Here is a 15,461-nt window from a genome sequence, read left to right on the forward strand (position 1 = left end):
CACCTACATAGATAACTCAAAGCTGAAGGGAAAGGAGTTGACTTTGAGTTATCGGAGTTTTCGAGATAACAAGACAAATTTTGCATCGAGTCTTATGGGGAGTTGAAGAAACCGACCTTTGAGTTGAAGGGGTTTTCGAGTTAACAGAGTTCGAGTTATCATCTGCAGCACTCCTTACAAAAAAAAACAAAATTTCAACATTATTATAATAAACAAGAAAAATTATGATGTTTCTAAGGTAAGTTATACTTACAATTTATTAATTCGCGAACATGGCTTGGTAGGGGAGAGACGCCAAGTATGGAATGTTGCCTAATATGGAATGCGACAATATCTCGAATGTTTACCATCGAAATCTACCGGCGATGGTCAGAATCGATTAAGCTAGTGAAATAACTAGGCTATACGAGTTTTGGTGGTGATCCGTAAAGTTATCTGTGTTTAATTGACAAAAATGTGATTTGATAACAAAAAAATTTTTCTGTGAAAAATTTTAGCAGAAAATTGTGCGAAAACATTTGTATGAAGATAGCTTCTAGAAGTGAAAAGTGAGTACTTTCAGAATATTTCATCAGTTTTTCTCAAAAGCTGCAAATAAAAAAGTTATGATCGTTTTTTATTCAGATTCTTTGGGTAGCCTATTATGGAATATGCTGTGTTTCTTATTTTTTAAGTATTCTTTCAATCACACTTGTTCAAAACGTTAGTAATTATGCATCTTAGATGTATTTTAGGTCTTAAGCCGAATAAATTTGATTAAATACCTACACAATTTTATCCATTAATTTTTGAAAATTTTTTTTTTTTTTCAAAGTCAGATAATTTAACATTTTAAATTGATTAAAATGTGAATTTTGTTATTGTAGTCAAAGGTTTTAATTACTTATTACATTTCAAGTCAAATAAATTCATTTAAATACGTATTTTTGAGAGTAATTTTTGAAAAAAAAAACTATTCCATATTTGGGGACCATTTTTTCAAAGTCCAAAAATGACACTTTCTACAAAATTGGGAGTGGGGGGAAAAGTTTTTGGTTTTGAGAACTAAGCTTTTAGAGGGTGAAACTAGAGGGTTGCAGCTACCCATTGGTTGTTTGAGATCACCCTTAAGTTGATTTGGGGCTGGGCTGAGCAATCTCAATTTTAAAGATGGTATTCCATATTTGGCGTCTCTCCCCTACTTAATCCTACAAAAACATAATTCTTTCGAAACCAAGCTGATCATTTAGGCATTGTAATATCCGACCAAGGAGTTGGTAAACAAAGCGAAAAAATCAGGAAACTTGAGGAATTTGAGAAAAAGCATGCTATAGACACGGGATCTGCGGAATAAGACAACCAACTGCAGGCTGCCCGGGAAAAAATGTTTAGATAAAATTTGATCAAAATACAGGTATCTAATTTGATCAAAAAAATGTCTCTATCAAAATAGATCAACGTTAATTAGTTTTTATAAAAATTGATATAATAAGATCTATTTTGATAGAGACATTTTTTTGATCAAATTAGATACCTGTACCAACTTTGATCAAGTTTGATCAAATGTAATGATTGTTTTAAAAAATAGCCATATTTAACCAGTAATAATGCTGAATGACTGCGAAAATGTAATGTCTGCTTAAAATGAGACATTAGTTACAAAATTTTCATCAAAAAAAGCGAAAATTAAAAAAAAAAATTCGTGACCTGGACTGGGGATCGATCCAGAGACCTCTCACTTCCCAGTCGTTGTCCTTAACCATTGAGCTACCCCGTTGCTTGAAAGGCTAGGGGCATCCGGAGTATATAATCTCCTGTTGTGGGTCTGGACTTAGAAAAAATTCACTCATGCTCATTGAACTAGAGCAAATTTCAACGATTTTCAAAGATTTACCTAATTTATCAACCTCAGAACATTTTTTCAAACGCAAATATACGTTTTTATACATGCTGATTGTGATAGTTTTTTTTTGGGAACAGAATGAAACAAAAATATTTTTTGAAACTGTACCTATTAGGTGTATCAGATAGGTATGCATGATTATTTAGCATGACACATGAATTGAATGCATAACCTATCCACATACACAATACAACTTATTTTTCAATTTTTTTCGCAAAAATTAATTAGAAAAAAAAAAGGATTTGATCAAAGATGATTAATTTTGATTGAAGTCTTTACATAGTTTGATCAAATTTGGTCAATATTAATAAGAAGCTTGTCATAATTTGATGACATTTTATTGAATTAGATTAAGTTATATCAGGTGCATGCAATAATCTGAGTGTTGTTTGATCTAACTTGATAAGGTTGGTTGAAACAGTTGTATCATATTCGATAAAATTTGATCAAATTAGGTAACATGATTAACATAATGATATCACTTTTGATCTAAGTTTATCAAAAAACACTGGGAGCAGTAGATCTTCTTAGATATGACTTAATCTAGGTTGGTCTAATTTCATAACATTTGATCAAACTTGATTGGGTTGGTTAAATCAAATATATAATTTTTGATATGACTTGATCAAATTAGATCTAAATTGATCAAACAACGCTAGGACTAGTATATCTTTCTTGATACAACTTGATAAAATTTCATAACATTTGATCTAATTCAATAAGGTTAGTGGAAACAGTTATATCAAACTTGATCAAAATTGATCAAATTAAGTAAGTCGTAATATCAAACTTGATCTAAATTGATCAAAGAAGGGTGAGACCAGTATATCCACCTTGATATAATTTGATCTAGGTTGATAAACTTTCATGCAACTGTACCAAGAGTTCTATCAATATAGATCAACTTTTATCAAACTGTATCAAGATTTCTATCAAAATTGATTAACTTTTATCAAACTACATCAAGATTTTTGTCAAAATCGACCTATTTTGATCAAATTTTATCTAGACATTTTTTCCCGGGTGAGGGGAACGGAAATGGTAAAGAAAACTTGTGTAATGCAAATTTTCCCCGCTGGGTGCTCTTTGCAGCGCTGATGTCGAATTCTTGAACAAAGTAGTGGAAGTACCATGCAAAATATGTACAGCGCAGCCCTAGCGCAGCCAAGAGCATCCAGCGGGAGAAATTGGCTCTACACAAAATATCAATACTGTCCCTCTTCCCCCATTGCCTGCTGATTGAAGTACGGCGCTGCCAAGAGCACCCAGCTGGAGAAATTGGAATTACATAGGATATTTTGCCAAGATGGCTGCCAGTTGGTTGTCTTATACGCAGGTCCAGTGTCTATAAAGCACACCAAAAGAGGCAGATTCTCACTTTCCAAGAAAAATATATACTGGCTTCAGTATAGGTAATACTGGTCTGTACAGAGACTTTATACCCAAATATTCGCAAATTGTTAATCCTATCTACGAATTGACAAAGGGTGGTGTACCTGTTGAATGGACTGAAGTCCAGCAAAATGCTTTCGAAAATTAATGGCTGAATTTCGCAAAGATTTTAACAAAAGCGATCAACCGTTCATAAAAACCACCTTGCCATGGCGCATATTCTGGTAACAATTTCCACCAGGGCTTCAAACCCGTACCCATACCCGAATACCCAAATACCCTAACGAAAATCCAACAATTTCTGTACCCAAACCCGAACCTGAACCCAAACCCATACCCGTACCCAAAAAAATGAAATGAGGAATGCCCGAACCTGTACCCATACCTAATATAGAGACTATTTTGAACCCAAATACCCGATAGATTGGATACAGTTCGGGTATTTCACCTAAGATACCCGAACCCATACCCATACCCATACCCATACCTGTACCCGGACCTTTAAAATGTTTATATACCCGTACCCGATTCTCTGAGAAATCTGTACCCAAAAACGTTCGGGTTTGAAGCCCTGATTTCCACCCAATAGAATTATCTTGACAAAAATTTATCACATCATTATCAGCAATTTACTTATTATTATTGTACCTACCCTGAAATTTATAAATTTTCTGAAGCTTTCATTCAGGAAAAATCAAAAATCTTCTGTTCTTTTTAAAATTTTGATTTTCAAGAGTCAAAAAAAAACAAAAAAATGCAAATTTTTGATTTTTGATTTCAGCACTAACCTTGCAATAGAACAACTCCAATTTTTCGTCAACTATAGTATCATCGTTTTTGAACGTTTAAAATTACATGTTCAAAATTTTTGTTTTCAACTCCTCCATTTTAAAAGTTGTTCAAACCACATCTAGCTAATTATCAAGAAAAATACTGAAAGTGGATGGCGGTGGGCATCTGGGGTAAGAAGTTGGGAAACTTTCAGTCCACCCCCCCCCCCACCAACGCATCACTTCGTCACGCCTCCCGCCTCTGCTTTATATCGGTTAAAAGCTACTGCAAAGTACCTTCACCTTCATATGTAATAACCATTCTTAATTGTTAATGTTTATTTTAAATTACCTACCAACCCCATCTCATTCTTGTAAATGAGTTCAATTTCAAGTAACTGACTAGGAGCCTTACTGTAGGCGTTTGTTTCTCTTGGAAGAATTTTCATCCCTCGGCGTTAACACCCGCCTGTTCCCTATTTTGATAGGTACCTACTTCAGTTCCTTATTACGTCTGTTTCGACGCGAATATGCCATGCCGTGTTAAAGTTGATACATGTTAATTAATATTATGGTCGCTATTAACGGTAATATTCTACTCTTAACGATAAGAAGGTAATTGTATCGTATTGTTGTAGGTATATTCGTATGCGTGTGTCCGCGTGCTGTAGATAAACACAGATTAAATTAATGCGATACAGAGGAGGCAGGCTGCATGGTGCAGGGCGGCGTGAGACATACAACATTAAAATGTTGAGAAAGAGAATATTACACTTAACGCTTACTGTTGCTGTTTATTATTGTGTGGAATAGCTGTCCGACATAATGAGGCGAGATTTTCCAGTAATATACTTTCACTAGGCCTGTGTGTCGATGTCGAACGACGTGTGCTTAGCTGCTCACTGTTCAACAAAACTTACGGTATATGATTTCGTGTGGCATCATCATCGTCGTCTTACTCCAAGTCTAGGCACAGTTATGTATGTACATCGAGTCTTTGCCATTGCGTTGCATAATTATTCCATAGGACTCCTCATCTGTACAATATTTTGAGTCCTGTTACCACGAGTTGAAAATACAAGAAAATTATTGTCAACCTGAGCATCGTCAGCCATCATTTTTCGTGTCTTTTGACTTTTAGATATTATGTGCTCGTATTGTGTATCTGTCTCGAACCCATACCTGTTTCCTGTACACGGGTCTAGGTTGTGTACATGTTACGCTTCGATCAGTATAGCATTATTCGCTCGCAGGTGTTTAATAGACCACTTTCTAATACTTTTTTTTCCCTTTTTCGACACGGTAATTCTGTAGTCAGTCGTTTAATTGATAAGAAACGTCCGTATAAGTTGTTTACCCTCGTGTAGATATCTTGGTATGGCTGGTCATGTTCTTCTTTCTGGCTTCAATCTCCCACCTTACGTTGGTTATTATTTCAGACTGGGTCGATTGCTAATTTGCTATGTGGTTGATACAGCTTCATTACGTTTTTATTTGCGATCATTAACTTCATTACCATGGTCATCATCATTATCATTATCACCATCAAATGATCAGAGAATCAAGTCTGCTTCATTTGACTACGAGTAGAACATAGATTGGACAGCTTTATAAGTATCCATAAAAGTGGATCCCTCCCTCTCCAAGGTCTTTATTATTTACACATGGTGAAAAATTGTTTCAGAATTTTATTGCTTCCGATGGCTAATCAGTTCATTTTGAAGCAACTGGGTCAGATAGGATCAGAAGCTTAAGATCTCTGGGCGATTCATTCGCATGGAAAATACTCATTCGAAGCCAAATTTGATTCTCTCAAGTCAATTTGGAAGATGAGCCTCACTTAGTTTAAAAATTGACTTTTTTCAGAGCAGCAGAGGAGTCAAAATCCGTTGCATTTTCTTACTGTACGAGTATTAATGTCAATTTAGACCGCCCGAAGGCTGACCTACCCATACTAAAATGTCAGCATCTGCACATCTACAGAGAAAAGCATCTGAGATGCCCATGACGTTATTCATAGGAGACACCTTCGTCCTAGATGTATGGTAATTGCTCAAGGAGAATGTTTTTTTCTGTCTAGAATGGATTTTGGGGGCCCATAAATTAATTTTCCCCAAAAGGTTACTATCATTTTTATATTAACATGGATAACAGCATCTGCTATTTACCAGAAATTACCTGTTATTTACCAAAAATTACCAGTAATTTACCAGAAATTACCAAAAATTATCAGTACCTAATTTACCAGAAATGACCAAAAACTACCAGTAATTTACCAAAAATTACTTCAAAGTTTAATTCTTTACAAATTACCTGTAAATTACCAGAAGTTACCTGTAATTTACCGTAAATCACCTGTAATTTACCGTAAATTGCCTGTAATTTACCGTAAATCACCTGTAATTTACCATAAATAACCTGTAATTTACCAGAAATTACCAGTGATTTGCCAGAAATTACCTGTAATTTGCCAGAAATTACCTGTAATTTACTGGATAGAAATTTACAAAAAATAACTTCAATTCTTTACAAATTACCTGTAAATTACCAGAAGTTACCTGTAATTTACCGTAAATCACCTGTAATTTACCGTAAATCACCTGTAATTTACCGTAAATCACCTGTAATTTACCTGAAATTATGTGTAGTTTACTAGAAATTGCTTGTAATTTACCAGAAATTACCAGTAATTTACCAGAAATTACCTGTAATTTACCGGATAGAAATTTACCAAAAATTACCGAATATTTTGCAAAAATAAAAATTACCCGATATTTTTTAAAATTTTAAAAATGAATTTCAATGTTCTAGAAATGAAAACAAAAATGAAATTAAAAATTCATGAAAATGAGAAAAAAATCTAAAAATTTTTAATGTAGAATAGTCTGTTCCGACGCGCGACGTGGTGATGATACCTATTGAAAATTTTGAATATTGAATGAAAACAGAAAATGAAATCAAAAACTAACGATAACATCAGAAACTGAAAGCTAAACAGAAAATTCTGAACATGAATAATTCAAAAACGTGAACCAATATCAATAATTCTGGACAATGAAATCTATGTATCATACATATAGGTACAAGTGCAACATAAATTGAAATAGCTGAAAATGAAACTGAAAAAAAAAACTTCAAAGTTACAAAAATATCATCAAAACAAAAATAAAAATCGATTTGAAAAATCCATTACTACTGATGATTTTGGATCGTGGAATCACCCCCCCCCCCACCCCACTCTTGTACGGGAGACTAAAATTTCTCTTTACACTGTTTGAATATCTCAATATTATTTTATATTATTACTATGTACCTCGTATTGACTTTTGTGTTCTTTGCTATTTTTCAGGCGACAAATGGCTGGTATCGTGTCTAGGAGTTCTGTACCTGACGAAAGGATTATTCTACCGCGTGGTTCCGGCCGATCAAACGTTTTCAAATTCCGATTACGCCGGTGTATTCCGATTTCGACTATGGTGGTGCGGAGAATGGGTCGAAGTGCTGGTAGATGATCGATTACCAACGGTGACTGGAAAATTGGCTTTTTTGCAGAGTCAGCATTCTGATCAGTTTTGGCCCGGATTGTTGGAAAAAGCTTATGCCAAGTGAGTTCTCATCGATTATCTTTCTTCTTTTAAAGAATAAGTTGGCTTCATAGGACGAGGATTTTCGGGGGGGGGGGAGAGGTACCTACATAAAATTAAAGTGACATTTTGAAGAAAAAGTTGTAAAATTTTCAATTTTTCATGATCGAAAATTTGGCAGTACATTTTAAGTGCCAAGATAGGGTTATCGTCCCCCTTCACCGCCTTCAGCTACGCCAACCAAGTCTGAGCTATTGTTTTGAAGATTCGTATACTCTTACATACGAACCTACTCGTATAATAGCTTCGCTAATCTAATACATGCCAAGTTTGGTATTTTCTCGCGCGAAGCGAACACCTTGCCCTTGCCTAGTGTTAATTAATTCGTATGTCTGTGTACTTGAAACTTGAAATATATCTATTCCTCGTTCGTACGTATATATACTACGTATTACGACTCTTCTCTTATATATTCTGCGGTCTGAGAAACAATAGAAAATGAAAATTTACGCCGCTTCTCTCTCCTTCCGTCTTGCGGTCTTCGTCATTATCGTCGTTAATGTAATTACTCGCAATCGCAGGGCGCTGGCGCCGCGTCGCGTCGGTCGCGCTGTAAACACGCAGTAATGGCTGCGATGATCGCCTCCACCGCCACCTCCATTGCCAACCGTACAGAGTACAGAGTGCAGACGTACTCTAATAAATAAGATGTCGTCGTGGTCTCGGCGGTTGCGGATTTGCCAGATGGTTTAAAGCTATCAGCAATGCCACGATACATGTATGGAGTGTTCGAAAGTACGAGTATCCAACACCCTGGGCTGGAAGAAGTTGAAAAAATTTCCTATCTTTTTATATTTTTTTCCCAATTTGAGGGGCTCCATACAAGGCGAGTGGAAGCTGGAAAATTCCAACTTTGTAAAATAAGGTCCCTGACGTCATACTCTCATAATCCCTCACCGCAGACACAATAACTCCGCAAGTGAAAATTCTTCTCGCAGTCCATTGATAAGTCCTAACGTTACCACAACATACTCGTACACATCCTCTCGCAAATATTTCGACAGCTGGCTGGAGCTATTAATCATACACGAATCCAAGAACCCAAGCTGGGCCGAGCGCCCATGCAATGCGGCAGCAACGGCCGCGAAATTAATATGGTTTATGGGTCATTTTCTAGCGATGCACTTGACGTTGGATATCCGCATACCTACTTTGCAACATTCCTGCATCTCGATCATTGTTACAAACTCTCTGGTCTTCTTTCTCTCCTCAATCTTCTCCCTTTCATCTACCGTCTCTCTCTCTCTCTCTCTTCGTATTTTTTTTTTCGTACAAATTTTTCCAGAAACCAGCAAAATACTTACTTCGGCAGCAGCCGTTTCGAATTAAATGTACTCTGGTACGCTTCTCATGAGTGGTTTTACAGGTATAGAGGTGAGAGGCGAGAGGCGAGATGAAAATGTGTGCTCATGACTCGACTCGACTCGACGACTCGACTCGACGACTCGACTTGATGATGAAGGTATTGTAAAATACTCGTAATTGGCGCGGCATTTTAACGCTGCAGCGCGTTTGTATAACTCGCAAGATTAGTCGCATTAATTCTCTAGACAGGTAGACGAGCGATGAGACGAGATCAGAGGCTGCCGAATTCAGTAATTCGAAAAATTCGCGTCGCTTCGGGACTGGTACTTTAGTTTTGAACAAATTGAAATCAACGTAGCTGAGTCGCGCTAGCTGTATCTAATTACTCATTACTGAAGCTACAGCTAATTATAAGTAAACAAAACCTGCGCCGTAGTGGGTCTCATTTCATATTTTTTCAAGTCTTGATACACCTACAAAAACACACTATACCTACTTACAGTGTGTTCAGAAATTTTAGCCGCCCTACAAAAAAATATTCGAGGTAAATCGCTGGAAATTCCGAGTGAATTACTAAAAATTTTGGAAGCAATGTTATGAAGAGAGGAAGGGGTGATGATATCGCTGGTAATTTCAAAGTTGGGGTGAATTATCGGCAATTAAAGGTAAATCACTAGTATTTTGAGGGTAAATTACTGGTAATTTATGGTACAATTTTGGGGAGGGGGGCAATTCATCGTAAATTCCTAAAATTTATGATCATAAAAAATATCCATCTATTCATGCGTATTTTGGTCAAAATTGGTGGAAATTTATGCTGAAAATCAGTGTGCATGGATTTTTCGGTGAAATTTGATGACCATTTATTTTTGGTGAAAACTGGTAACAATTTTTTGTGAACATTTGTGATGATTTTCTGGTGAAAACACTGAAAACTACTGATAATTTTTTGATGAAGATCGGTGAGGAATTTTAGTGAAAATTCATGATAATTTTTTGGGTATAAATTTATGAAAATTTCTGCAGGAAATTGATGATGATTTTTGGTTAAATTTGATGACCATTTTTTGGCAAAAATTGTTGATAATTTTTGGTACTTAATAATTTGTGTTGCTTTTCTGGTAAAAACACTGAAAACTGCTGATAATTTTTGGATGAAGATTGGTGATGAATTTTAGTAAAAATTAATTATTGTTGGTTTGGTGAAAATTGGTGGTGATGTTTGGTTAAAATTAAGAATGATTTTGTGATGAAAATGGGTGATTTTTTGTTTTAGTGAAAACTGGTGATATGATCACTTTAGGTGAAAATTAGTGATGTTTTTTTTTTTTTTTTGATGAAAACTGGTTATAATTTTTTGGTGAAAATTTGTGATGATTATTGGCAAAAATTGGTGATGATTTCTGGTGAAAATTTGTGATGATTTTTGGTTAAAATTAAAAATGATTTTGTTATGAAAATTAATGATTTATTTTATTTTACTGAAAACTGGTCCCTGTGTAGGGATGGGTCAAGAATATCCTTATGGTACCCTCTGCCTGTTGTAAAAGGCGACTAAAAGAGGACCAGGCAAGCGCGGAGGCCTAGATAGCAGCCCTATCACCGTGATATATCTGGCATGGCTGGTAACCAAGTCAGACAAAAATCAACCTTACTCAAAACTCACAAACAACAGGAAACGGATGGAACTATGGGATCCCAGGCAGAGGTGAACCCCTGGTTAAAATAAAAACGCACGCTAACGAAAGGAAATACAAATTCGGAAACTGGAATGTAAGAGGATATGCAACCAAGGAAGCAGAAATAAATGGAATTCTAAGCAGCAGAAATATAGACTTTGCCGTGATGTCTGAAACAAAGAAGAAAGGAAGTGGAACAATCGAATCTGGAAATTACATCGTTATCTACAGAGGAGTCGAAAAGAAAACCAGAGCTGCAGGTGGAGTGATGTTACACATACATAATAAACACTGCAAAAACATCGACTCATACAACATGTGGCATGAAAGAATTGTATCAGCAAGGATGAGATTGAAAAAAGACTTTCTTACAATAATCGGAGTATATGCACCAGAAGAGGGAAGAGAGGAACAAAGCGAAGAGTTCTATGAGCAACTACAGAGGGCAGTACAAGCAGTAAATCCAGAAGATAAATTGGTAATAGCAGGAGACTTGAATGCTCAGGTAGGAGATAAGCGTGTAAAGACAGTAACTGGTATGTATGGAACAGAAGGAATGAATACAAATGGGAAGAGACTGATAGATTTTTGCACTTTCAACGGATTAAGAATCATGAACACATTCTACCAACACAAGAAAGATCACAAGATGACATGGAGCAATACAAGAGGACAAAGCTCAATGATCGACCATTTCAAGCCAATGAAAATGCCGCAAAGAAATTCTTGGATGTAAGAACATACAGAGGCCTAGAAATAGGCACTGACCATCATTTTGTTCAAGGAGTAATGAGAATGGAAACAACAAGAATACCAACAAGGAAAAATGAAAAGAAGATCAACACAAGAGCCGTGGATGACCCAACCAACCAATGGCTGTACCAAAGACGGATGAACATCATTAGTCAAGAGATACCAACAAGCCAGGACATAGAAGAAGAATGGAAAAATATCAAATCCATTGTGACAAAAGCGGCAAAAGAAAGCTTAGGAATGTGTTCCTTGCAGAATTGGGGCAAAGCGAATAAAGAATTGGGACAAAGAAATCCAAGAACTCATACAAAAGAAAAGACAGGCATTTAGAAAATTCATGAGCACAAAAAGCGAGGTTGATGGTGAAGAATATCGAAAACAGTCGGCAAAAGTCAAGAGAAAGTCCAGGAAATTACAGAGAGAGAGCTGGGAAAATTTCATCACATTCCTGGAGTATGACACATACAAGTTATGGCCAAAGGTGTACAAGATCATAAGGAGAATTGACACAAATTTTAACGAAAGAGTGGGTTTGCCAAAAGATTGAAATCAATGATGCAAAGGAATATTTTGAAGAACTCTGGAGTGATGAAAATGCACAAGCTACAAAGATAGAAGATGAATTTGGAGAAACAGAGGACAGAATTTCATTTAAAGAGCTACAAGAAGCTTTGAAAACGGCAAAAAATGCAAAAGCTCCAGGAGAAGATGGCATACCAACAGAATTGTACAAATACACAAGTGGCGAATTTAAAAGAAGACTACTGGAATTCCTAAATAGGATGTACCAAGAAGAAAAGGTACCTGAAGATTTCAAAACAGCAATTGTAATACCACTGTTCAAGAAAGGCGATATGTCAATCCTGAAAAACTACCGAGGAATAAGTCTACTCAACACCTGCTACAAGATATATGCAAAAATACTGGCAAAACGACTGGCAGCGCATGCAGAAGAAAAGCTGTCAGAAAGTCAAAACGGATTTAGAAAAGGAAGATCATGCACTGACTCAAGTTATACAGTAAAACTACTGATGGAAAAACGGATCGAATATAACCTAGAAACACACATGTGCTTTATAGACCTAGAAAAAGCATATGATAGGGTTAATAGAAAAAAACTGTTTGAAGTCCTAAAAGATGAAGAGATAACATATAAAATGCGAAAGGTGATAAACAGCATTTATATAAGAACACTATAATAAGAGTACAAATTGGAAATAAACTCTCAGAACAAGCAGAAATAAACAGAGGAGTTCGCCAGGGATGTCCATTGTCCACTGTCTTGTATTTTATTCAACATGTATATGGATCACAGGGTAAAAGAATGGCAGAAAATGAAGCCAAAAGGAATCAAGACAGACAGAAGGCAAGAAATATCAACAGTATTATTCGCAGATGATCAAGCAGTACTAGCCGAAACAGAAGATGACCTACAGAGATTAATGTATAATTTAACAAAGACATCAGAAAAGTATGATATGAGAATATCATCAGAGAAAACAAAAACAATGGCCTTCAAAGGAAAGGAGCCAGTAAGAAGCAAGATTGTAATAAATGGAAAAATCATTGAACAGGTCAATAATTTCAAGTACCTGGGAAACACAATATCATACCTGGGAGAAGTAGATGTTGGTGGAAAGATTGCAAAGTTCCTGAGAGTCACAGGACTGATAAATAGGACCCTGAGAAGCAGTAAGGTGCGAAAAGAAACAAGATTGAAGGTGTACAATACCCTAGCAATACCAATGATGACTTATGGAAGCGAGGTATGGGCACTGAAGAAATCTGATAAAAGAAGATAAACGGCAGCAGAGATGAAGTTCATGAGGAGAACGGCAGGGGTGACTCTCAGAGACAGAGTCCCATCTGAGAAAATAACAGCAGATCTCGGAGTGAAGCCAGTCATGAAGAAGATGAAACAGTATAGGAAAGATTGGAGAAATCATGTCAAAAGGATGGAGGAAACAAGATCACCAAAACAGGTCCTTCAATATACACCAACGGGGAAGAGAAGCAGAGGGAGACCAAGGAGGAAACTCACGGATACCTCAGGCTCATCCTCAACAGGTTCCACACCGCAGCAGACAGGCCAACAGGGCTACCGCTTATAAGGAAACGACGACGAAAGCTGGTGATAATTTTATGTGGAAATTTGTGATGATTTTTGACAGAAATTGGTGATTATTTCTGGTGAACATTGGTCATGATTTTTTGGTAAAAATTGATGATGATTTTCGGGGGAAACATTGTGATGATTTTTACATAAAAACTTGTGATATTTTTTTGGTGAAAATTGGTGATAATATTTGACAAAAGCTGATGACGATTCTTAGTGTAAATTAATGATTATTTTTCTAATAAAAATTTGTGATGATTTTTGATGATAATATTGGTGATGATTTTTGGTAAAAATTAATCACCATTTTTTGGTGAAAATTGATGGTGATGTTCTGTTGGAAATCGATTATAATTTTTGGAAAAACATCAGGGATAATCCTTGGTAAAATTTAGTGATAGCTTATGCTTATTCTTAACAAAGATTACAGAACTCTTACTACTTGATTTTTAAAAAAAAAATGTTTATAAATTTTTGATAAAAATTCGTGATAATTTTAGTTGAAAACGGGTGATGATTTTTAGTGAATCTTGGTGAAAATTATTTGTAATTCCATGTCAAAAATTGGTGATGATTGTGGTGAAGATTGATAAATTACTTTCTGGTGAAAACTAGTGATGATTTTTGGTGAAAATTGTTGATGTTTCTTAGTAAAAATTAGGGACAATTTCGGGTGAATATTTTTAAGGTACCTACTTTTTGGTGGTAATTGGTTATTATAATCTTGGTAATTTGCTCATACGAGTAACTTTTGGGTAATTAGGTACTTACTTACTCGTAATTTTTGACGAATTGCTGTTAAATGTCAGTGAAAATTGTTGCTTAATAAGTGGTAGTTTGAGGCAAACCAATTGTAATTTTTTGTCTAATTTACTTAATTCACCAACAATTCTTGCTACAATTTAACAATGTTTCGTCAAAATCACGATACATATTTTTATTCAAAATTTTCCATACTGTATGTGGCGCCTCCTCCCTTTTCCTCTTTGAAAGTAAATCTTGCATGGTCTTTTCAGTTTTCATTTCTGAATTAAAATCAAAATACGACGGAACGCTATCAAATGAGGACATAAATTCTTGACTTTGACAAAAATTCTAATTAGGTTTATTGTACCTATAGGTATTTTTTTGAGAAAATGCGCCATTTTTCCATCATTGAGAAGCATCTCGGATCAATTCGCACCTTCGATCGTATTTGGTATACTATTAAAAGAATACATGCGTACCTATTGCATCTGTTCTACGTTCTGTATATGTACTGGAGTTGGCACGACCAGATACTACGAATACCCGGTTGTGGCAGGTTTTCTGCCTGCGCAAGTTTACGTCGCTCGTCGTGTTGACCATCTCCGTCTTCTCCAAGTTCACTGTCATTATCAATAGGTACTGGTAGGCGAATATGCAAAGTTGTAGTGCCCAGTACAACTACTTACTAGTACACATCTAGAATATCTATCTAGTCTCTCTCTCTATATAGGTACCTTATACTGCAAACTATGGACCTATGGAAGCAGACGCGCGTAAGCGAGTCATAGACGAGCACATACTCGTATTATAACGCGTGTATTAAGTGAATTTTTCCCAAATGACCGGTTCTGTTGCATTCCTACGATACGACAGCTTTCTCCAGTTGTATGGTCCGATGGAAAATAGTAATAGGCAACTTGTTTACGCTTTTTGTTGCATTGTCGATGGAAGCATGGGAGGTGGTATGTAGTTGTAACACAATTTATTAATAATCGATATCGATTAGGTAGTATATAGAGAGAGGATGCTGCGACGACGACGTTCTCTATTGTATCTTTATACGACACGTTTTGTGCTCTTATGATCGAGAGCTGTATACCTAACTGGTTCTTTCGCATTGATGAGTATAAGGTGCGCACCTTTTCTCTCTCTCTCTCTCTCTCTTTCTATCTA

At 36.0% G+C, this 15,461-nt stretch overlaps 1 protein-coding gene across 1 annotated transcript in view; it reads left to right on the forward strand.

The window, feature by feature from the left end:
- The window catches only part of CalpC (calpain-C), a 66,376-nt gene that overhangs the window by 35,648 nt on the left and 15,267 nt on the right, over positions 1-15,461 (forward strand). Inside the window, exon 4 of the mRNA XM_065363354.1 lies at positions 7,394-7,649. Within this exon, the coding sequence (XP_065219426.1) occupies positions 7,394-7,649 (256 nt within the window). The remainder of the gene's footprint in view (positions 1-7,393; positions 7,650-15,461) is intronic.

This window comes from Planococcus citri, chromosome 4 (assembly GCF_950023065.1).
Source record: "Planococcus citri chromosome 4, ihPlaCitr1.1, whole genome shotgun sequence".
Classification (NCBI taxonomy): domain Eukaryota; kingdom Metazoa; phylum Arthropoda; class Insecta; order Hemiptera; family Pseudococcidae; genus Planococcus; species Planococcus citri.